This window comes from Cetorhinus maximus, chromosome 5, assembly GCF_964194155.1.
Source record: "Cetorhinus maximus chromosome 5, sCetMax3.hap1.1, whole genome shotgun sequence".
Taxonomy (NCBI): domain Eukaryota; kingdom Metazoa; phylum Chordata; class Chondrichthyes; order Lamniformes; family Cetorhinidae; genus Cetorhinus; species Cetorhinus maximus.
Window position 1 is genome coordinate 42,459,540 of NC_135883.1, and position 23,489 is coordinate 42,483,028.

The window sequence follows — 23,489 nt, forward strand, 5'->3', positions numbered from 1 at the left end:
TGACAGACACGGTGTCTCTTATTTCTCTTTGTTTAATAGTAATTAGCATTTCGCCAGTGTGAAGCCTAACTCTGCACAGCAGCCCCCAGGTTGGGGGGGGGAGGGGAGGGGAGGGGCAGAGGGGCGTGCCTGTCCTGCGCGAACCGGCTCGCGCCGGCTGCCTCTCCCCTTTCCGATTGGCCGAGCGGTCAGCTGGGTGACGCGTCGCTGACGTCAGCAGCCCGAGGAGAGGTTATAAAAGAGGCGGGCTGGCAGCCGGGGGCGGGCATCGACGCCGGAGCCTGGGACGGACGTGGGGGGGGAAAAAGAAAAGGGAGAGCTGGAGACTGACGCACGCACACACGTTAATATATATATCTATCTATATATAGACAGGGGGGTGGGACAAGAGAGAAAGAGCGAGAGCTTCAGGAGCACCGGACCGTCTGGGCAGCGTGGAGCAGAGCGGAGCGCCTGAGCGAGACTCATTCTTCAATGAGTAAGCACATCCCTGTAAGTCCGCGACCCCCTCTCCTCCCCCTCGCCACGCGCCGCCGCACACGCGCACTGTCACCCCGCCCGGGTTGGGGTGCTGGGTAGGGGGAGCGGCGCGCGCGCGCTCGGGGCTCGAGGGGATTAACGGTCATTCCCGCCCCTCTCTCTCCTCTTCTAACTAACCCCCCCCCCCCCCCTTCCCCTTCAATAGGAGCCGTCGTCGCCTTAATCTTCGGCGGCGGCGGGGGGGGGGGGGGGGTGGGGGGGATGGGAGGCGGCTGCGGGAACCCCCCCCCCCCCCCCCACCCCTCCCCTCCCCCTGTTCATTCGGTGTGTTTGGGGTGGGGGGTAATATGGTTACCTCCTCTCCCAGCTTTACACAGGAGCCGGTGGGAGGTTGGAAGGAAGAAGACAAGCCCGGCTTCCTGTCTCCTTCCCTCGCCGCCGCCGCCACCAAAATGGCTCCTCTTGCTTCAATAAACGTGGCGCCTGGAAGCCTTGGTCCGATTCCGACCTCGCCCCCTCTCTCTCTTTTTGACTGAGGGGCTCCCCTTCTCTCCTCTTCCGTCCCCCCTGCACCCCCGCCCACCCTTCTCAGCCTTACCCCCGACTCATCATTTGAGGCTCCTGCAGCCTGGGGTGGGGTGGGGGAGGGAAATGCGCCCATTGTGTCGGGTGGGTTTGGATGTCCCGCTGCAGCTGAAGAGGACACGCCAGAGGCAGGGGAGGATCCCAGTGATCCATCTCTCCTCTCCCCTCCTCTGTCACATTAGCCAGAGACATTTTAACCCCTGGTGGCCTTAGCTGTCTGTGGGATCCTGCTGTGCGCAGATTAGTTGTCAGGTTTTCTTCCACCCAACCCTTACCCCTCCCCTCCCCTCCAACTGTCCTTAATCTTGCAACTACTGATCCTCTCTTGCCATCCCTTTTACTAAACCCAATTTGCAGATCAGAGATGCGCCTGCCATCCTTTAGGTATTTAGCTCCTTGCAGTCTGGGATCTTCCTGTGTGCAAATTAGTTGCCAGTCTGCCTCTCCCCACACCCCGCCCCCTTTTAACATAGCAACAATGGGAATATTTTTTAATTCCTGACCTCCTTGCCATCTTTTTACTAAATCTGAATTCTGGGTCAGAGATTCGTCTGCCATCCTTTAGGTGCTTATCAGCTTGCAGCCTGTGGTATCTTGCGTGCATGGATTCACTGCACTTCAGAATATGCCTTACCAGTTGCAATGAACTTTTGGGGTATCCTGAGATGGTGATAGGCACTATAGGAGTCCACATGGGTCCTTTGGGCGAACACCGCTACTTGTCCGTGCCACCCTGAAAGTTTTTCAGGCGAGGTTTGCACATTGTGAAAAGCAGCAGGCTCAGTGTTTGAGGGATTAACCAACAGCAAGCTTCAGAACACAGCATGTAAAATCACATGGCGGCATTGAGATTAAATGTGCAGTTAATGCAAGTATGTAGCTAAGCTTCTTGAGTGGAGATTTTAATGTTGACCGCTCACTAGCTTCGTTCAGAATGGGTGGTTCTGATCAACATTGCAACAGTGCAAATCCTTGATTTTATTCTAGTTTGTGTGTATGATAAGTGAGTGCATTTGACAGTTTTAAAAACTCTTTGAATTTAGCTGCTGTAAGAAAATTAAACCTGCCTGGGCCAAACACCTGTTGCACTCTGCTTAAGTCTTGGTATTATACTGCCCTTCTATTGTGGCTTATACCAACTGAAGCTCTTTTCAAACTGCCTGTGAGCTGTAGCTGCCTTGCAGGAGGATCAAGGAAGGCAGTTCCTTTCTGCTAAATCTAAAAAGTTCTCCTTTGGATTACATCAACCAATATTATTGGACTGATTTCTAATTAATTGCTTGGGTCACTTTCAGGAAATGGTTAGTTTTTTGCAGTTCTAACAGTTCGTCGGAACAGCTTTGCATGTAATGGGTGCACAAATTCTGCAGTGCTGACAGCTACAAACTTGGAGCCTGCAGTTGTGTGCAAGATGTGTACATTTATTGGTGGTGGTGTGGGGGTTAATGGCCACCACAGATGGCAAATCATAACTACCCACTGATCTGTATCTTTCCATCTGTTTGAATTTTAAAGGATATATTCTTCAGCTGGCCCTGCATCAGTGGAACATTATTTTTTGAACCAGTTACAAAATTTGGGTGCTGCAAATCTGCATTTGGGACATGAATGTTCTAAGAGTTATTTAAAACCACTGTACTGCTAACATGCAACTGAAGCAGCATTATCCTCCAATTCTAGAACTTTTTGCTGTTGTTTCTGTTGCCCTGCAGCACTCTATAAGATTTTCAAACAGATATATGCATACAACCTCCTATTTACCAGTTACTGTTTTGGACATTTGACAAACAGCAGAGACATAATAGTACAATGTTCTGTTTCATCTTTTGGGGTTGCTGCTCCAAAGGTTTAGCTGATGAATGCCGTGCTGGTATTGAACTGTGCAGACTAATGTCTATTGAGTGGCTGCTATTGTAAGATACAAATTGTTCAAGGTACAAGCATTGTACCTAATTTGGGCAGTGGGGGTGGGAAGAGAGATTTGTAGAAGTGAGGCTTGTTTCCCTGTTGGCTGTGTGGCTGTACTACCTACCCAAACCAAACCAGAAAGGCCTCCAGCTCTGTCCTGAGCATGTTGGCTGAATTTTCAGCTGATGCTGCAATTGGCTTCCAAAGCCCAGGTTAGTGAGGGAAGGAAGGCTTGCTGAATATGCAACAGCTGCTGTAGGATAGGGGCATCTGTCACTGCTTGAATAATATCAGGGTTGGGCTGTGCTGCACCTCAGACAACATGCTGCTGATGCACACTGTTGAAGTGAATCAGTGTGGAAATGGATTGCAGTAACAATTCATTGAGGGTGGAAATGTGTTGGGTGGCAATGCAAAATGGGTGTTATTGAGTCCATAACTTAAATAACTTGACTGCTTTGACATTAATGGAACAAAAAAAAAAATCGCGTGATGTCAATTGACTTCAGTCATTTTCCCTTAAAGTTGTGGTTGAGTTCCTTAAAATCGTGACTTTAAGTGAAACAACTTCAAATGTATCACGGGTTCCCATAGGAATCAGTGTTAAAACCAGAGTTAGGTTCTTTTGGACATTTCTTGCCTGGGTTCTTTTGGATATTTCTTGCCCGGGGAAAAAAAACACAATGTACAATACTGTGCATTCCTAGCTGAAATAACATGTAAAATAAATGACTAAATATAAAAAATACTGAATAAGTTCAAATTAGATACACTCAGCAGCCTCTGTTTCTTCTTAGGCAGTCCCTTGGGATCGAGGATGACTTGCTTCCCCTTCAGTTGGATGGGTTCTGAGATGACTGATAAGTCCAATGAGCGATCTGCAGACTCTGCTACATGTGGGGCAGGTGTCGCTTGGAGGGTCAGGTAGATGAGTTGTTTGGAGATTTTTGAACTCTCTCCGACGCCTTGTCTTTGCCTCTGCATGTTTCTGACAAAGTCGCTCAATGTGTTTGGTGCCTTCCCGAATGAAGCTTCCCCATTTTGGTCAGTCACAATGAATCAGTGGGGATGTTTGATCACTTCAGGGATGCTGAGAAGGAAAGTGTTTCAGTGCAGGTGACTTTGAGTGTAAGCATGTTGTCTTGGAAGAGGGCCCTGATGTTGGACCCCCTTTCTCGCCACTGGATTTGGAGGATCTTGCTAAGGCACTGCTGGTAGTGTTTTGAGATGCCTGTTGCAGGTTGTCCAAGAATCAAACCTAGGTAAGAGCGTGGGAATCACTACTGCCTGGTGAACCATGACCTTAGTCTCGAGTTTGAGATCCTGGCCCTCAAATTCTCTTATTCTCAGTTGGCCAAAGGTTGAGTTGGCATGTTGGAGACAATGATGAACTTTATTGTTTATGTCTACCTTCCTTGAGGAGGTTTGTAAGATTTGGAAAATGGTCCGCATTTTCCAAGATCTCACCATTGTTCTTCATTTATTTGGGGTGGTGGTTGGCATTATCCTATGAGTGCTGGTTGGAAGAAGGCTGGTTTGCAGGTGTTTAGTGAAAGGCCCATTTTCTCATGCTTTGAGTGAGCTGAGACACAAGTGCCTTCTGCATACAAAAGCTCAATGACTGAAGTTGGAGTAACTTTGATTTTGAATTGAAGGCAGTAGAGATTGAACAGCTAAGTCCTGGTGGTGTTAATGGGGCGAAGGGCCAGGATTTTCATGAAGACTTTGAAAATTTTGTCCTAGGGCAGTTGGATGGTTTTCTTTTGTTGGTAGATCTTGCAGCATTGATCACTGTGTGCTCTTTGGCACTGTTTGGATCATCCTTGGTGAAGATTTCCATTGCCTCTTTGATGAGTTGGACAGTTGTTTCGTTGATGAAACCCTAGGGGGTGGTGGTTCAGTATAATCTTCCTCTTCAGCTCATTGGCTCTCTGGTTGCATTGAATCTTCATTGAACAATTCCTCTCCATGGGACTTGAGCAATTTCACCATGTATGCCTCCTCACTTCATTACAACCAACTTCCCTTGCCAGGGAGATAGTTTCACACTGAATTTTGGGGACAGTGTCCTGAAGCCCTCCTTGGTCGCTGACACACTCGGGCCACACTTTCCACCACACCATCCATACACAATGATGTAACTCTTTCGAGTACATTCACAGTTCTTGACTTTTTTTTTGTTCAAAGTCCTGGAGTGGGACATGAACCCACAACCTTCTGACTCAAAGGTGAGGGTGCTATGAACTGAGCCACAGCTGACACCTCATACACAATGATGTAACTCCATCCTTGCCATCTGTTGCCTTGATGAGCTGGGAGTAGGTACAGCATAGGTAGTAAGCCTTGAATGCTGCTATTGCTCCCTGATCCATGGGCTGTATCAATGAAGTAATGTTGGGTGGCAGGAAAACCGCCTTGATAAAAGCAAAAAACTGCAGATGCTGGAAATCCAAAACGAAAACACCTGGAAAAACTCAGCAGGTCTGACAGCATCTGCGGAGAGGAACACAGTTAACGTTTTGAGTCTGTATGACTCTTCAACAGTTCTGTGAACTGTTGAAGAGTCATACGAACTTGAAACCTTAACTGTGTTTCTCTCGGCAGATGCTGTCAGACCTGCTGAGTTTTTCCAGGTGTTTTTGTTTAGGAAAACCACCTTCACAGTTTCAAACAAGTCATCAATGTTGTTAGGATGATTTGGACAATTATCCAAGAGGAGCAATATCTTGAAGGTGATATTTTCTCTGGTGCAAGATTTCCTCCAAGCAGTGGTGGCATACAGCAAGAACCATTCTTTAAAGAGTGCCCCTGTCATCCAGGCTTTCTTATTTGAAAGTCAAATGATGTGTAGATGTTCCTTGGAATAACACCTCAAAGCCCTTGGTGTCTCAGACTGGTACACCATTAGGGGCTTAAACTTAATCTGTTGCAGCACTCCCACCAAGTAGAACAGTCAGGAGATCATTGGCAGCATTAAATCCTAATGTAGTCTTCTCTTTGGTATAAATGTTTTCTTTGGAAAACGCTTCCAATAAAGCCCCATCTCATCAATGTTTGGGTGAATAGGCACCTTCAGTGATTCTTGTCAAGTGGGGAAGGAATTCATCAGCTGCTATAGTATCTGCACTAGCCTCTTTGCTGGTCACTTTAATGTTATGCAGATAGGAACGTTCTTTGAAATGCTTAAACTATCCATGACTAGCACTGATACTTTTTGACTGAACTCTCAACCTACTCGTTCTATAAGTCGTCATATAGGGTTTTAGCTTCTGCTTGGATGATCAAACTAAGATGTGCGGTGTGCTGGTTTTGGCCTTAGATCCAGACTGCCAAGAGTCTTTCCATGTTCTCTATGATGCTACTTCTACTCTGACTTAGCCTGCTAGTACTTACTTTGCATGTTTTGATTTTGTCAGCCTTACCACAGATTGTTCTCACTGTTGTAGGGGGAAGCCCAAGCACTCTGCCACTATCAACTGTTCATTCTCCAGACTCAAAACATTTTAAAATTCTAATTTTATTGCTAAAGTTAGTTTTTCTTGTTTTCTTTGCTGCAGCAGACTCAGTGTTGTCACTTGCTGCATGCTTTTTGACTGATGTTTGAGTGATTCCAAGGGATTGAAGCACTAAATCACAAGCCTTAATTTAAAAAATGGCCTCTGCTTCCACCTGATGCAGACTTGAATAAAGGTCACACTCATGGCTCCAAAGTTAATCAGAAGATTGCAGAGTTAGGACCTGCTGGCTTCCCCTTTCCTCCTGAAAAGCGTTATAATTTTTGCAAAAAGAAGGCCCTGAGCCAAGGACAGCACTGCAGCTGAAAGCAAATGCTCCTCTCTCTGACTTAAAATGGCACCCCTGCCTTACCAGGTGTAAAGTCCCACAACAGGTACACTTTGGGCTACAAAATTAAAATAGGATTGCAGAGTCAGTATCTGCATCTATTTTGTACAAAATGAGCAGTCCAGGCTTCAACTTCACCCCTGAAGAATAATACTATAGGTATAGATATTCTTCGCACCCAACTGTACTGCAGAGTTTTAAGAAAAAGCTGCTGTTGCTTCAAGTGTGATTGAGCACCTCTCCTCGCACTCACTCCAAAATGGTGTTGATTGGGTCATGCGACACTATATAGCCCCTGGTGCAAAGCAATGAGAAAACAGAAATCCTAACACTAAGCGCACATACTCACATGTTCATTACTATGCAGCCCAATTTATCTGCAAAGTTAGAGTGAAACGACGTTGAATGAGGCAACTTAAAATGGAGACCTGCTTTACCAGCTGTTCTGTTCTAATTTTGCCCCCAGTATCTGTGGAGGGCAGGTGACAAACCTTAAAGGCAGTCACGAGCTGGTGGAAATGGAACTCTGATCCAAATTGTTCTTGGTGTATTCGTATGTGAATCTCTTTAACTTTGAAAAAACAATTTAGTTCCCTTTAATGACAGCTGGTTACTGGAATCTTTTGTACTTCCCTGTCAGGCTAGTAGAGACTGTACCTTCAGATTATGGTCGAGGTGTACCTTTTAAATTCCCCTGTGACTCAACGTCAGGAAATATTTATTCATGAAGGTTATGTTTGAGCTCCAGTGCTTTCAAAGTGGAAATTATTACAAAGTGACTTGATACAGGCATGACCATAGGAAGATGGATTTGCATACCAAATTTTGCAATAATCTCCACTGTTCATTCAATTTTATGATTCAGCTTTGGGTGGAGTGTCCATGTAAAAACCTGTCTTGCAGAAGAAGTCTGTATTTTCAAAAAAAAACTGTGCAGACACCCACTGACCCGTAACCTACTGATTACACCGTAGTTCTGATTCATGCTTATCTTTAAATTGAACTGTGTTTGAATCTAGTTGCATGTGTCCAAGCATAACTAGTTAGTTGGCAGTGCTGTTGCAAGATTTACTTAACATGTCATTAGTTGAAGAGTTGCCTACATGACTTCCACTTTTCTACAGCAGTGTCTGGAAACAGGCAAGGACTGAAGTGCAGGAAATAGAACAGACTCAGTCGAGAGCCCTTTATGCTATGGTATAGAGGGATCCTTGGCTGTTCCTCCTTTTAATCTGTTTGTCTGTGATGAATTCTGATGAAGGCCTGAAATGTTGACAGCTTGCATTTATATAGTGCTTTTAAAATGTTCCACACTATAGAAATGTTGAAACAAAACTTTAGACACAACTACAGAAGGAAGATATTAGGGCAGGTGACCAATAATTCAGTTAGAAGTAGGTTTTAAGTGTTTTTAAAAGGAGAGCAAGGTGGATGCAGAGAGGCATTGCAGAACAATCCAGAATTTGGGACTTAGATAGCTGAAGGCACAGCAGCCTATAATGCAGCCATTAAAATCAGAGGCCAACAGCTGCGGTGTTTTGGTTTTTTTTTCCCACTCCTCTCCAGTTTTTACTGCATACTCCTGGTCTGCCACTCCTGCTGCTTTGTTGGCCGAAGGCCTTTTGGCCCATCCTGTATGTTCTAGGATCCTCTCTAGCCCAAAACCTGTTCACTGCTTTTCTTCCTACCCCTACCATGTCCATAAGGATTGCTGGATGAAAAGCTACAATTCTGACAGTTGTATGACACAATGGAGAGCTGGGGCACCAGAGGCCCAAGGTCACAGTTTCCCTCCCGAGCATGCTGTGCCTCAAACTACTCTATCCCAAAATGTTATTTTCTCAAAGAAATCCGTCTAGTGAATCAATATTAGGTGCTTCCACATTCGTTAGGGAGACTGTCCCATAGATTGATCATGCACTGTTGTCTTGCTATGCTGCCCTGCCATCTCATTCAATTGCAGTGTAACTTTGCATATATTGCAATGCCCTTTGTCTCTGGCCCGTCTGGCTGCTGTTCTGATCTTATTTATCTGTACTCCATGTCTATCCACTACTACCATATATTTATAGTTTTATTACTCTGACCCACACCTTGGGATGATCCAAATGTCCTGAATGTTCAAAAAATATATTCAGTTGACCTTGGTGAATTTAATAATTAATTGTGCAAGATGAAGTGTCAGCCATTCCTTGTAGTTGTAAATGGCATTTTATTGGGTGGGTTGCATCACTGATCAATGCCCTGGTCCTCAACTCAAAATGAGATACACAACAGTGGTTAGGAGTACCTTCTACTATTTAGCTGCTGCAGCTTAAACATTTAATTATTGATAAAGCCACAAGCGCATTATCCTGAGAGTTGTTAGATTTGTTTACCTGTTGTATAAGTAGGTGATTCCTTCTTTTCCCTTTTATTTCTATGGACAAATTGCACTGTGCAACAGAAATACAAAGCCTGTATTCTGTTGGGGTTACAGAATGGTAAACCCAGAATCTTGTGATATTGAGAATATTTTAATAAGATTTTGATCTTGGGAATCTTGGAAAGTGTTCAGGATCCCCACATGTTACATGCTGTTAATTGTGTTGAATCTGATGTGAAGTAAAAGTAATGCTTTCCTAAATCTCTGTAGTTGAATACACATGATTTTGAGTTTATTTCCTACCGTTCAGCCAGTAACTTATCTATGCCCAAGATGTGCCTGAAATCCTACAGGCTAGAGTTTAATCTATATGTAAAGTTGAGAAATATCTTGACATCACATTTATCGTATAGGGGTGCTACTTTGAGTAAATAGCAGCTAACGTGGGTTCAGGCCAATCTACCTGATTTCTAAATTTAGATAATCCAAATTAAGCCTGATTTTGCAATCTTACAGGATTGAATTCAGTTGTTTGATCTGACTTGTCGATCGGTTTTCAGTGCGGTCTCCATGTTGCTCTGTTTCCAGTCAATATCACTCCAGTGTGACTTTCTGAACTTGGGGTAAAAACCATCAATCCCTGGAGGCTTGCTGTATTTGTGCTCTGTATGTAGTCCTATCAGACCTTTATCTCTCTTGTGTTAGCCATTACTTTGCCTGGGAAGACCATGTTATTCAGGTCCTTTCTGAATGCTTTGAGGTAGTGCTTGTTTCGGATGGTTAGTGTGCATTTTCCCTGTTTTTGCATCCTTTATTCTTGCCTCTTGCTGCCTTTTTGCATATTTTCATTGTTGGGCCTGATCCACTTTCTTAGCAGTTCTGTCGCATTTATAGGGACCATTTCCTTATTGATACTTTTGAGTCTCAGCTATTTGAATTTCTTTGCTTTAGATATGTATTTATGCTTTATGCTTGCCATTATGCTTTTGAAGGTGACTCACATGTTCTCTGCTTGTGTTGAGCAGCCTGCCTCATTCGATTGGTACTTTTTATCATTGCTAAGAAATTGGCTCTGTTGCAAGTTAAAAAGAAAAATTGGCTCCTAGTACTTGCTATTTGAATCTCAATCATGTTATATTTGATCGTTGTGTTCACTGTTGACCGGGGTACTAGAGCTTCTGTGCATAGTCTTGGTAATTTATAAATAAAAATTTGATATGAAGACTACCTCATAGCTTCTGGAACACTGAGCCATGAAGCAAATACATTTGGGTTCCCCAATTTATAATCAATCATTAAATGACTTTCCTGGTCTCATTGTCATCCACCCTTTTTTTGGAGAAAACTTTCTTCCTCATGATCTTTGGTCTCTAACATAGCTTGTGTATTAGCCATGAGAGAAAGAAACTTGTATTTGTACTGTGCCTTTCATGACCTCTGGTGTCTCAAAAAACTTTAAACAGTCGATTTCTTTTGAAGTGTAATCACTGTTGTAAATGTAGGGGAATAAAGCAGCCACTGTGCATTGCAAGGTCCAGGGAACAACAATGTGCTTAATAACTAGATCATCTTTTAGTGATGTTGATTGAGGGCTAAATGTTTGCACGGCATCTCTTTGAATAGTGCCATGGAACATTTTACATCCATTTGAGAGTGCACATGGGCCCTCAGTTTAATGCATCATCCAAAAAATTGCACCCATGACACTCCCACTCTACTGCATTGAGAGTGTCAGCCTAGATTTTGCACCCAACACTTTGGAATTGGACTGCAACCTGCAATTTCTGGCTGAGGTGAGTGTGCTCCACTGAGTTAAGGCTGCAGTTAATTGTGTAGCTTTCAATCTCCTGAAGAAATAATTGTCACTGACCTTTGTGACTATATTGCCTCCAATGTCGTCTATCCAAAGCATATGTATCCAGTGCTTCAATCACCGTTTTGTTAGTGACCTATTCATTACATGTTTTGTGACAGTCTTGCAAGTTTCTCAGTTTATAGCCCAGAAAGCAGCCGGTTAGCCTATTATAGTTGTGCTATTTCTGTATTGGACTGTCTGCTTGAGGTTTCCTTGAGCTGCCATCCATCTATCAGATGAGGTACTAAACATGTAAGAACATAGGAACATGAGTAGGCTATTTATTTAGCCCCTCAAGCCTTTTCTGCCATTCAGTACGATCATGGCTGATCTGTGACTTAACTCCATATACCCACAGTTGCTCCGTATCCCTTAATATATCTTTGGTTAACAAAATCTATCAATCTGTTTTAAAATTAATTGATGAAGCACCAATTGCTATTTGCTGTCGCTCCCTTAATATCTGGAGAGCTTTTGACCAAATCATTCCCTAACTTTCTAAATTCCAAGGAATGCAGACTCTAATTTGTTTAATCTCTCTTGTAACGTAACCCTTGGAATCCAGGTATCATTCTAATAAACCTACATTGTACTCATTTGAAGGCCAATATAATCACCTATGGCATGATGCCCTGAACTGCTCACAGTACTCCAGGTATGATCTAACATGGCTTTGTATAGCTGAACCATGACTACCCCCATCTATTCTAGGTGCCATCTGGTGGTTTAAGTAGAAATTAAGTGTCCCCAAGCACTATTCAAAGAACAGGGAGTTCACTTGGGACCCCTGGTCAACATATCTGCGCCCCCATACCCCCAGCCAATGCCTCTGGGCTGATAATTTGCAGTATTTGCCTATATAAATTAATCTATTTCTTTTATTGTAAGTAAGTACTTAATTACGTGTGAATATTTTCTTTGCTGATTTTTTTTCAAATGCTTTAGTCTGGATGTGATGCAACCTGATTTGTATCATGAGAATTAAATTCCTTGTGCAGTCCTGACCTTTGTAATCACGCTTGCATTAACAAACAAGGTGCACGTACTGAGAGGCTGGAATCTGTACTTGGGCTGTTTTTAATGTTAGATGAGATGTAGTTATATAGCTCACCTGGAAACGTAGTTGCTCCACTGTGGCATGTAATTCAAAAGACCCATAAGATGCTGTCTCCTGAACTGATTTTTGTCTGAATGTCTTCTTTTTCCTTGCCACTGCACAGTGCAGTTTAGAAGAAAGTTAAGTTTGTAATGTAATGTCTAAACTACATAGCAGATTTATATGTGCAGAGTTACATTCCATTGATTCCTGCCTGCCTAGTGACTTCTAATCCACATTCCTGCATCTTGTTGCCAAAGGAACAAACATTGTGTGGGTTCTGACTGGTCATTTGCATGGAATTCAAATGTGCCATATTAAATTGAAAAGCTGCACTCCTGAGCATTGAAAACCAGGCCTGTTTTTGTATTTTATGGGGATTGACAGTTCACGGGTTTGCATTTTGAAATCTTTATAAATTGTTAGTTGTGGCATCCTGGAGTACAGGAAAACGAGGAAAGCCACAGGTGATAATGAGTGATTTATATTTAAGGCTGGTAGAGGTGATTTAGTTTGAGCAGATGCTGGTAAAAGTGAAGTATTTCCTGTGCCAGGTTTGGCTGTACAGCAATCAGATTCATGCCGTCTTAAATTGCAAGTTGGGCACGCACCTTGAAACTCGCTGGTCTTTGCTTTTTTTAAAACTGAACAAATTAATGCGCACAGTGAAGAGCACAAAGTTCCAGCAGATATTCCATTTAATATTTCTGTTCTTTGTTTGCAGCAGTTCTGTGGTGTTCTAGGTCGCACATTTATGGAGTTTCTGAAGGGCAGTGGAGACTACTGCCAGGCACAGCACGACGTCTATGCAGACAAGTGAACTGTAAAAGTCTATTGCTATTCCACTTAAGAAACCCCTCGAGAGCAGGTTACCAGCAGCTGGGCATAATAGGCGAATTGATTCATCGAAGACCGTATCTGGATGGGGTAACCAAGTGGGCTGTTTTTTGTTGGTCACAGTATTACTGGATTGAAGATTTGCTGCTTGTCAAGAGCTTCATCAAAAGCCTTTGTACGTGTAAACACTCTGCTGTTGGTAGAATTTGACGAAACCGGACCTTTTAATTTTCAGCTTTTGCGGGACAGTTCTTTTTCACTTTATAGGATTTGTGCATTTTTATAAGAAAATGGCTCGAATGAATCGTCCAGCGCCTGTGGAAATTACTTACAAGAACATGAGATTCCTGATCACACACAACCCTACCAATGCAACCTTAAATAAGTTCATAGAGGTGAGTGCTCACTTTAAAATTTAACATTTGACAAGAAGTAGAGTTTAGCTTTCTGGTAGTTTTCAAAATTGGATGGAGTTATTATCAATGCAGTTCTTGGGAACCTGTCTCCCAAATCTGAGATTCAGCTAACCAAAGCAGATATAATCTATGCTGAAACATGTTCATTATTTAACAAATCAAACCAATAAAATAAGTAACCTAATATGCTCATCGCACTCAGACCTTCGACCCCTTCCCCTCCCCCTTGCACAGTTACGCACACTGCATCTTTTTCTTTCGCCAGCTGAGATCAGTAGTCCTACCTGTCCTTCACCATGGCTGGTTGAAGCAAGTATTTGCAGGACAAAATGGAACAGATCGCTTGACAGTTGAGCGCTTGCTAACTGCAGGATACTGCTTCCAGTTGACTACTTCTGATGGCATTTTCTCGCTGTATTGAGCAGCTGGGGCTCTGCAGCAGTGGCGGTCAAAAGCCAGGTGGAAGAGCAGATGATGGGTTCTCTGAAACCTTAGTCCATTGATAAGTGCTGATGACTGGTAAAAGAAGCTGGCTGCAAAACATTTTTTTTATATGCCTGCATTACTTGTGTCTGAGTTGTGTATTTTTAAGATTACTTGGGCAGAAATTTGAAACCTCAAATTTGTACTAAAAAAGCTTTAAATAGAGTTTAATTAAGTCACCCTGGATCCTAATTAGTTCTACCTGATTGTCTTTGTATAAGTATTTTCCTATCATTAAATTCTCTCTCCTCCCCACCCTAACCAACCATATCTGCATGTTAACTGACACCTTGCCAATTTTCACATTATTTTCAGAACAAGGCCTTGGCTTAATTTAAAAAGCCAGGAGAGGTGCAATCTTCCTGTTTTCAGTCTCCCTGGAGCAAACCTTTGCTTAGTAACAATATATTGTGCACTAATGCAATACAAGTATCTGGTTAAAATGTGAATTGAAATTAAATGCCTAGTCCATGTTGTCCTCCTGATTTTGATGGCAATCAAATAAGGGCAACCAAAATTTTAGAAGTTTAAAGTCGAGGCTTTAGCATTGTTCCAAAATCTGGTTTATGCCCTGAATCTTAGAGTTTAGAATTATAAATACTAAAAGATTGTTTACTTGTTACCTACAAGTCAAAGATAGAACTGCTTACCGTGCTGACATTTTTTTTTCAGGAGTTGAAGAAGTATAGTGTCACTACAGTAGTTAGAGTATGTGAAGCAACCTATGACACATCTCCAGTTGAAAAAGAAGGCATTCAGTTTTTGGTAAGTGCAATGAATTGATTGTAGCCTACCTCCTATCTCTGTTCTGACAATAGTACACAATAGTCCATTTTAATCTAGTACATTGCAACAACGTTTGAGACTCCTCCCTCTAAAAATCACCAGGTAATTCCAATTCAAAGTTGGCTTTCTCTGGTAAATGATTTATTGTAACTTGTATGAAAGTTTAACATCAAATTCTGTTACTCGTTTTTGGTTTTGGGATGTCACTTTTCCACCACTAGCCCAGTGACAATACCCCTTCACCACAGCCTCCCCCAAGGATGCTTGATGGGTGCCCAAAAAGGGAAGAGTGTTACATTTTGCATTAGTAACAATCCTCACCTTGAGCATTAACTTCACCATTTTTAAATGCATTCTTTAATTGGGATAGGATAACTGATTCTATCATGACTGTTCTTCCCAAACTAAGATTTTTAGTAAGAAATTGACTGTGGAAGTTGCACTGGAAAGGGAATTCTTGTATGCAAGGTCTTTGAATGTATGCCTTTGTCAGATAATATCTATAATGTATAGAACCTGTCATTTAAGGTGCTGTATTACAAAAGTTAGTGTAAAGATTTTAACTACATTTGGTTGACCATGGCGATCCATTAAAGGTACCAGGAAAGGTTTGGCACTGGTAGCCCTGTGCTTGGCTAGGGGTTGTGTTGATGTAAAATGGTGAATTGGTGAATGAAAACACAATGGAACCTTTTCCTTTCTAACAGGACTGGCCGTTTGATGATGGTGCTCCACCTTCCAACCAGATTGTGGATGATTGGCTAACCCTTTTGAGAGCCAAGTTCCGAGAAGAGCCTGGCTGTTGCATTGCTGTCCATTGTGTGGCTGGACTTGGGCGGTGCGTACTATTCTTCAAATTTTTATTGCTTGGCATTTGTGCTGTGGCTGTGAATACAGCATTTCTACATAGTTAACTTTTGCTACTGTGTAGTCCAACAACTTACATTTCTGTAGAGTAGTTAATGTGGAAAGTGTTCTCAAGAGGAAGGAAAAATAAGGTATTAGAATAAAGGAATGCTTGCTGAGCTGAGTTGAGCATCAGTTTGGTTGAAAAGATGGGACATGAAGGTTTTAAAGATGTAATTTGGTGTGGGAGTTCCAGAACAAAGCAGAGGTAGCTGAAGATTCTCAATTGGACAGAAGGAGAGTATACAAAAGCCAAGGATAGAAGGATGCAGGAGGTAAGAACACTGCAGCAATAGTGGCATGTTGAAGGGTGCTTTGGATGGAGAGTGAGATACTGACAACTGAGTTTTTCAACGCTGATTTTATGAAGTAAGCAAGATCTTAAAATCAAATCCAAAGGTGAATATAATCTGGAGCTTTTTGTGACAGTGGTGTTGACCAGGAACTTGGATATGGTTTTGCAGCTCAGCTTTGAGTGAATAGGAGGCCAAGGTCTTCGTGGCCTGGTTTTGACTGGATGTGTTAGTAATTTGCTTTGTATCATAGGAATAGATTAATGAGCTAACTCATTCCTTTTACAACCTGTCGAGGGGTCTTGAATAAGTTCAATCAAAGAAACATACTGGGGGGTTACACTGACGATCTCAAATGTGATAGGAATGGCTTGTATGGAGGAATCTGCATCCGCTCAAGTCTTTTTTTCCCCCAACACTGTTGTCACGACCTGGTTTGTGCTATTGCTATTATTACACTTCTGTACCCCTGTTTCACATTTGCTAGTTGATACTCAGTGGCATTGCTCATAAACAAAAATTCTAACTCTTTTTTCCATTTATTATTTTTCCTCCCCAGTCAGCTAACCTTTTTAAAGTCATATATTTTGCTTATGTCACCTCCCTTCTGTATTTTTGTTATCCTCTTCTGTCACACATTTTTTCCCCCCCGTTCCTCCTGCAAAGGAACAGTCTGACTTGGTTATGATGTGGGGGGTGGAGAAGTTCTGAGCCTAGAATTGTCAGTGTTGCAGTGCATCTAGAAGCTTGGCTATAACACAATACTCTTATCAGAGATGTCCTTCAATGTGTGCAGGGCAAGAAACTGGGGAGTGGCGGCATGGCCCCAGCTCAGGAACGAGTATGGAGCACAAAACTTACAACTAAGATTGAGGTTATCAAAAATAAAATGCTTTCTTTTCAGTTGTTAGTTCAATCAGCTAGCTAACTTCTCTCACTACTTTCTAGTGTCTGCTGTCAGAGAGACATTGATGTAAGGCTTTAGGACCTCAAAATGTTGTACAGTAAATCTGAGACAGCAGCAAAAGTAGGAGGCTGAGACAGGCCTCTCTTTGGAAGAAAATTGCCTAAAATAAAAACCAAGCAACTGATTAGTGGTGAAGGATGATATAAACCACATTGTCAATTCACATTAAACATTGCAGCCCTGGGAGGGAGCAGGTTGGCTGTTGGTATAAAATTAGCACATGATTACTGGGGACTCAGCAATGGGCTGAAAACAGATTTGTTTATAGTTTGTATGGACTAATCAAATCCATAGGGTACAGCTGAGTGAGACACCATGGTGGACACAACTTGTCTGGATATTTCAGGAAGTGAAAGTGATGTTGCCTGAACCAGTTTTTCTTTCTACAGAGCCCCAGTTCTGGTAGCCTTGGCGCTGATTGAATGTGGAATGAAGTACGAAGATGCTGTTCAGTTCATTCGACAGTAAGTGCAGTTTGTCATGTAATCTTGTACACTTCTGCCAAATCATGTGCAAATACAAGGGCTTGAGTTACAAGTGCTCGACTCAAGAATTATCCCTAAATGCTTGATTTTTAGCCTCATTTTAGTTTCATGTGCAAATTAAGTAAAGTGTCTATTATTAAACTTAGGCTATGGCTCGTGAAGCTGTTGATTACACTGGGTAAGAATTTACAATGCCATTAGCAGACAGTTGGTCTCCATTTTACCACTACCTTAAAGTATTTTTTATATACTTGGAAGTTGCGATATGTCCCTCAACCAACAATCTCTTTAAACTTTTTAACAAGTCTCTTTATCTGGAAATCTGACCTACATTATATATGCTGCTTAGCCCTTTTTATTTTTAACTAAATTCATCACTTTATATCAAATTGTTTGCTGGGATTGAAGATTTCTTCGAAAGGAAGCTTGTCCCTTTAGAACTTTGTTCATACGTCAAATAAATTGCAATTTGAGCAATGATATTTGCTTCAATTAATATTCTTGCTTCAAATGCTTAATCACTTCTGAGTTTAAGTTCTTTGCTGCTTACGTAGTATTTGTTATACAAATATCATTTGTGCTGGTGTATATGCTCCACACTAGCCTCCTCTCACTATCTACTTCATCTCATCTCACTCGAACAATGTACTCTATTCCTTTGCTTTTTGCTTTTGTTTAACTCTTCCTTTCTTCCTCCCGGCCACCATCTCCAGCTTCCCCCCACCCTCCATTTAATTGGTGCATTTTGAAGTAAATATGCAACTTATCTCAACTACCTATTTTCTAAATTTAGCCTTTCCATCTTTACATTTGGGCAATTTTTTTCCCATATCCTTTCTAAGTAGTTGACTAGAGCTGAGCATAACATCAGTGATTATGACCATTAGATCATCAAGTTATATTCCTTATTTGCAAATGTAGCATTTGAATTGGCAGCCTTCTATGTTGAAACTCTGAACAACATATGCTACAGCATGAATCATTTGCCCACCTCATATTAGTATCGAGTAGAATACTGCCATTATTTGAACTAGCCTCTTCTAAGACTGAAGGGGCCATTAGAACAAACTTGCTGAGTAAATAAAGTGCAATGGGTAGTTGGATTATTTGTACTGGGAAATGAGCTTAAGCAATTGAAGGATTCTGGCATCATGCATTAGAGATGGCAGAATTTGGGTCAATTTTTAATTGCACAGGGAAAAGCTAGCACGGGAGCACTTTTAAACCTTGTATTTTGTATTACAGAAAGAGACGCGGAGCTTTCAATAGCAAGCAGCTCCTGTACCTGGAGAAGTACCGTCCCAAAATGCGTCTGCGCTTTAAAGATTCCAATGGTCATCGGAATAATTGCTGCATCCAGTAATGTCGGAAGATTGATCACTCAATTTGTCTGAAGGCAGAGGATATAGCCAACTAAGGCAGTTTAGCTGGGGAACGTAAAATTTTAGATGTGCTTGTAATGTAAACTGGTGCTTCCGTAGGGGTTTGGAGATGGAGATGGTGTTTTGTTTTAAAACCTGAGATTCTCTTGCCTTCAGATTCACTTCTTTTTGTGAGCTAAAAAGTTGCTGCTGTATGTTTCTAAACTAGAATAAGAGGGTCCCTCCCCAATTGGTTTGAGTTTAGACTCTTGGCTCTTAGACAGTTAACATGGATGTGAAATACAGCATGAGTATACAATACAGGGCACTGTTGGTGTTTACAGATGCAAAGTAAAGATATACAACGGCTAAATTAAGCGCTAAACTGCTGCCAGAATTTTTTTAAACCAGAATCCATATGTGAGAGAAGCTGGAATCTTGTGAACAGTTAATCATTAACACTTTTTTTTCGCCTACACCACACTGACCCCCCCCCTCCCCCCCCCCTGCCTTTTCCCAGCTTCCTGTCTTGAGTCACTTCGTGAATTGTAAAACTACCATCAGCTTTTCGATATCTCATTGAAAGTTTGCCTGGATGGGACAATGCTACATGAATGTCGTGCCCAGCTCCTTCAGATGAGTGTCCTGCACGCTAGTGTCAAAGATTTATCTCGGCTGGCTGCTCACTGTACACTTCGACACTGTTTACACGCCCTCCCACAGTCGCACTAGAAGTAATTTCTGCACAGCAGTACTATGCCTAGGTTTCTTTTTTAAACTTATCACTGACTAAAGTCTTAATAGTACTTTTGAATGCCCTCTGTTCTGATGTATATTGCATTTTTGAAAAGGCTTGCAATGCATTTAATAATTTTGTTACAAATCATGTGACATACCATTAATTTCATACCTCACTGCCCCCACTATGCAGTCTTTAGTGTCCAAAAGGACATATCAGTTCATTTGACTGTGCACATTGCAACACTCAAAGCATACCGAAGCACACTTGGGTTTAATTTTCAAAATAAAGCCTTACAAGGAACACTGGCACTCCACAATTGATCTTTAGGGAGGGGTTGAAACAAGGATTGGGGAATGGGGGATATTAAATATTAGTATGTTGCCTTTTTGTCTTGTGCAGAAAATGTATATTGGGGTTTGCCCATTACATACCAAGTAATTTTTTAAAGTAGAAATGCTTTGTTGTAGCTAAATTCATACTGTACAGTAACTTTCTGAAACTTGTAATCTTTCTTTTGATGTACTATTGGAGGTTTACCAACTTGTCAGAAGCGTGATTTTTGAGTTTCTGCTTAAACTATGCAGGCCCTGATGTCTGTAATATTTTGTATGCCTTTTGATTGCATAAGGTAATACTTGGATACTTGATCATTTAATTATGTAATTTGATGCAATGTTGTATTAATGTTAGATAAACCATATTTATACTGTCTTGGGAACGTGTGGTATAGTTCTGTGGGAGAAGTAATTTGCCAGTATTCACCAGCTTGTTTAAAATCTAGTGCGAGAGCTTGTCATCTGAAATAAAAAGTGGAAGAAAAACATAAGTCTTTGTATTTTATTGCTGGTCCTTTTGCTGCTTATCCTGGGTCAGTACAACTATGCCCTTAATCTGTAGTTTTAAACTTGATGCGATTTTTCGAGGTCTAGAGCAGTACTATTGAGTGGGCAAATGTGAAAATTGTTCATTTTGGCAGGAAGAATACAAAAGTTTATTATCTAAAAGGTGAGAGATTGCAGAGCTCAGATTCAGAGGGATCTGGGTGTCCAAGTGCATGAATCACAAAAGGTTAGTATGCAGGTACAGCAGGTAATTAGGAAAGCTAATGGAATGTTATAATTTATTGCAAGGGGAATTGATTACAAAAGTAGGAAGGTTATGTTTCAGTTGTACAGGGCACTGGTGAGACTATATCTGGAGTATTGTGTACAGTTCTAGTCTCTTTATTTAAAGAAAGATGCAAATGTGTTAGCAGTTCAGAGAAGGTTTACTAGACTAATACCAGGAATGGGCGGGTTGTCCTACGAGGAAAGGCTGGACAGGTTAGACTTGTATCCACTGGAATTTAGAAGTGTAATTGAAACCTTTAAGATCTTGAGGGGCCTTGACAGGGTGGATGTGGAGAGGATGTTTCCTTTTGTGGGAGAATCTAGAACTAAGGGTCACTGCTTAAAAATAAGGGGTCGCTCATTTAAGATAGATGAATATTTTTTTTTCTTTGGGGTTGAGATTCTTTGGAGCTCTCTTCCTCAAAAGGCAGCGGAAGCAGAGTCTTTGAATATTTTTAAGGCAAAGCTAAATAGATTCTTGATTAATAAGGGTGTGAAAGATTATCAGGGGTAGGCAGGAATGTGGGGTTGAGGGTACGTTCAGATCAGCCATGATCTTATTGAATGGCAGTGCAGGCTCGAGGGGTCGAGTGGCCTATTCCTAATCCGTATGATGAGAATGGCAAAAACTTTGGCTAAAAGCTTTAGTTAATGGGTTTAAGTGTGAAGGAGTGCAAGAATCATTGCATTATGCTATACTCATAACGTTTTTGATAGTTTGAATTATGAAGAGCAAACTGTTGAGTTTCTGGTAATGTGGCTAGTATGTGGGAATTGACACAATGATGCTATAGATATTCTTCACTATCTGTCATTTAACAAGGATGGGTTTACACCCATGGCAGCACTGGAATTTACCACTCGCTGTTGACAATGTTCTTTGCTTGATGTTAACCCTCTTATGGAACAATGTGGCTTTATGTTTGGCATAGTGCCTTGCTGGTGGCTGCTGCATGACACATTGCTTTGCATATACCCAATTCACTGGACTGCATTTGTATACTAGGTTTGGGAGGCTGTGCTGCAGGTACACATGAACTACATTCAATTGTGTGTATAAAGGCAAGTGAGGTCCCATGTTTAACTTCAGGCAACATTCTGACTGCAATAGACACTTTTCCTATGAGAAATGGGCATACAGGAATCTAGCCAGTTGGCTGCTTGAGGGGAAAGTTTTTTGAGTTGTTTGTGATTGCATCTTGCTCAGTGCTTTAAAAGTTTCTGTGGGTAGTTAGCCACTGACATTTAGTCCTGCCAATGTTTTTGTTATTGGAGTTAATGTTTCGAGTCCATATGACCCTCAGAGCTCTGAAAAAGGGTCATACGGACTCAAAATGTTAACCTTGTTTCTCTCTCCACAGATGCTGCTAGACCTGAGTTTTTCCAGCGTTTTCTGTTTTTGTTTGATTTCCAGCATCTGCAGTTTTTTGCTTTTATTTTTGTTATTGGTAGCTGCTATTTGATTGCCCCAGATGAGGCAGGGAATTCAAAAGTGACATACCATTCCAATAATTAATTTAAGGGTGCCACATGTGTGGCATCTACAATTGTCTGAATCCTTCACTATCTTTGAGCCTGTATAGATGTAGGACCCTCATATTTGAAAGGACTTGTGTCCGTTTGACAAGAGATTCAGCTACAATGTTCCCTTTAAGCCATGTGGCTGCAGGCTGAAGCCACAAGTGACTGCAAACATTTTTTTAAAGACCCACACAACATAAGAGGGGACATTGCTCAGTGGTACCAGCTGTTGCAAGATAACTAGCCAAAATGTAGAACAGGGACCATGCTTCATGTAGAAGCGAGACTTAATCTCTTGACGCTTCCATCTTGCTGATTCTTCCAAGCCACTTGGATATGTGTCACAATGGGCAGCTTGCACTGTGCATCCATGTCAAGCATAAGAACTAGGAGTAGGTAATTCAGCCCCTCGATCCTGCCCCGCCATTCATTACGATCATGGCTGATCTCATTTCGACCTCAACTCCAATTTCCTGCCCTCTCCCCATAACCTTTCAACCCATTACTAATTAAAAATCTGTCTATCTCTTCAAATTTATTCAGCATCCACTGCACTGAGGTAGTGAATTCCACAGATTCATGATCTTTGAGAAAAGCAATTCCTCCTAATCTCTGATTTAAATCTACCACTCCTTAGCCTAAAACTGTGGCCTCATTCTAGAATGCCCCAGAAGGGGAAACATCTGCTCCACGTCTTTGTCTATCCCGTTTAGCATCTTTTATACCTCAATTAGATCTCCTCTCATCCTTCTAAACTCTAGCGAGTATAGGCCTAAACTGTTCAATCTCGCCTCATAAGACAAGCCCCACATCTCTGGAATCAATCTAGTGAACCTCCTCTGAACTGCCTCCAATGCAACTACATCCTTAAGGGGACCAAAACTACACTATTATATTAGCATTTTTCCAATCCACTGGAACCTTTCCAGAATCCAGGGAATTTTGGAATATTATAGCCAATGCATCCACTATCTCTGCTGCGACTTCCTTTAAGACCCTGGAATGTAGGCCATCAGGTCCTGAGGACTTGTCACCCTTTAATCCCAATAGTTTGCTCAGTACTTTTTCTCTAGTGATGGTGATTGTTCAAGTTCCTCCTTCCCTATACCCTCTGCACTACCTGTTACTATTGGGGTGGTACGAGTGTCCTCCGCTGTGAAAACTGAGGCAAAATATTGATTAAGCGTCACTGCCATTTCTGCGTTCCCTACCATTAACTCCTCAGTCTCGTCCGCCAAGGGACCAACATTCACTTTAGCTACTCTCTTTTCTTTTATATACTTGTAGAAGCTTTTGCAATCAGTTTTTACATTTTGCACTAGTTTTCTTTCATAATTTACCTTTGCTTATTTTATTATTTTTTTTTAGCAGGTGCTAGATACTTTGGCCATAGATTCCTCACCCCTTCCTGTTCTGGCTTTGGAAGTGCAGTGGAAATGAGGTTCCACTAT

General features: G+C 41.8%; 1 protein-coding gene and 1 long non-coding RNA gene across 3 annotated transcripts; both read left to right on the forward strand.

Annotated features, from left to right (window-relative positions):
• The first annotated feature begins 358 nt into the window (after nt 1–358).
• Nucleotides 359–13,000, forward strand: LOC144680631 (uncharacterized). Of its 2 annotated transcripts, none has more exons than XR_013576589.1 (2): nt 359–492; nt 12,857–12,995. It is a non-coding gene; the product is annotated as an uncharacterized LOC144680631 (long non-coding RNA). The 2 variants fall into 2 exon arrangements; XR_013576590.1 differs by having other exon boundaries at nt 360–492; nt 12,860–13,000.
• A 231-nt stretch (nt 13,001–13,231) lies between these two features.
• Nucleotides 13,232–20,234, forward strand: ptp4a1 (protein tyrosine phosphatase 4A1). The gene is made up of 5 exons (XM_078541838.1): nt 13,232–13,364; nt 14,541–14,633; nt 15,362–15,492; nt 17,210–17,284; nt 18,551–20,234. Exons 1-5 carry the CDS (start codon nt 13,260–13,262, stop codon nt 18,666–18,668), a joined length of 522 nt encoding a protein of 173 aa, XP_078397964.1. The 5' UTR covers nt 13,232–13,259; the 3' UTR covers nt 18,669–20,234.
• Nucleotides 20,235–23,489: the final 3,255 nt, after the last annotated feature.

Coding starts and splice junctions, on each gene's coding strand:
- ptp4a1 (XM_078541838.1), top strand. CDS start 13,260: ATGGCTCGAATGAATCGTCCAGCGCCTGTGGAAATTACTTACAAGAAC. Junction 14,634..15,361: donor AAGAAGGCATTCAGTTTTTG/GTAAGTGCAATG, acceptor CCTTTCTAACAG/GACTGGCCGTTTGATGATGG. Junction 15,493..17,209: donor TGTGTGGCTGGACTTGGGCG/GTGCGTACTATT, acceptor TTCTTTCTACAG/AGCCCCAGTTCTGGTAGCCT.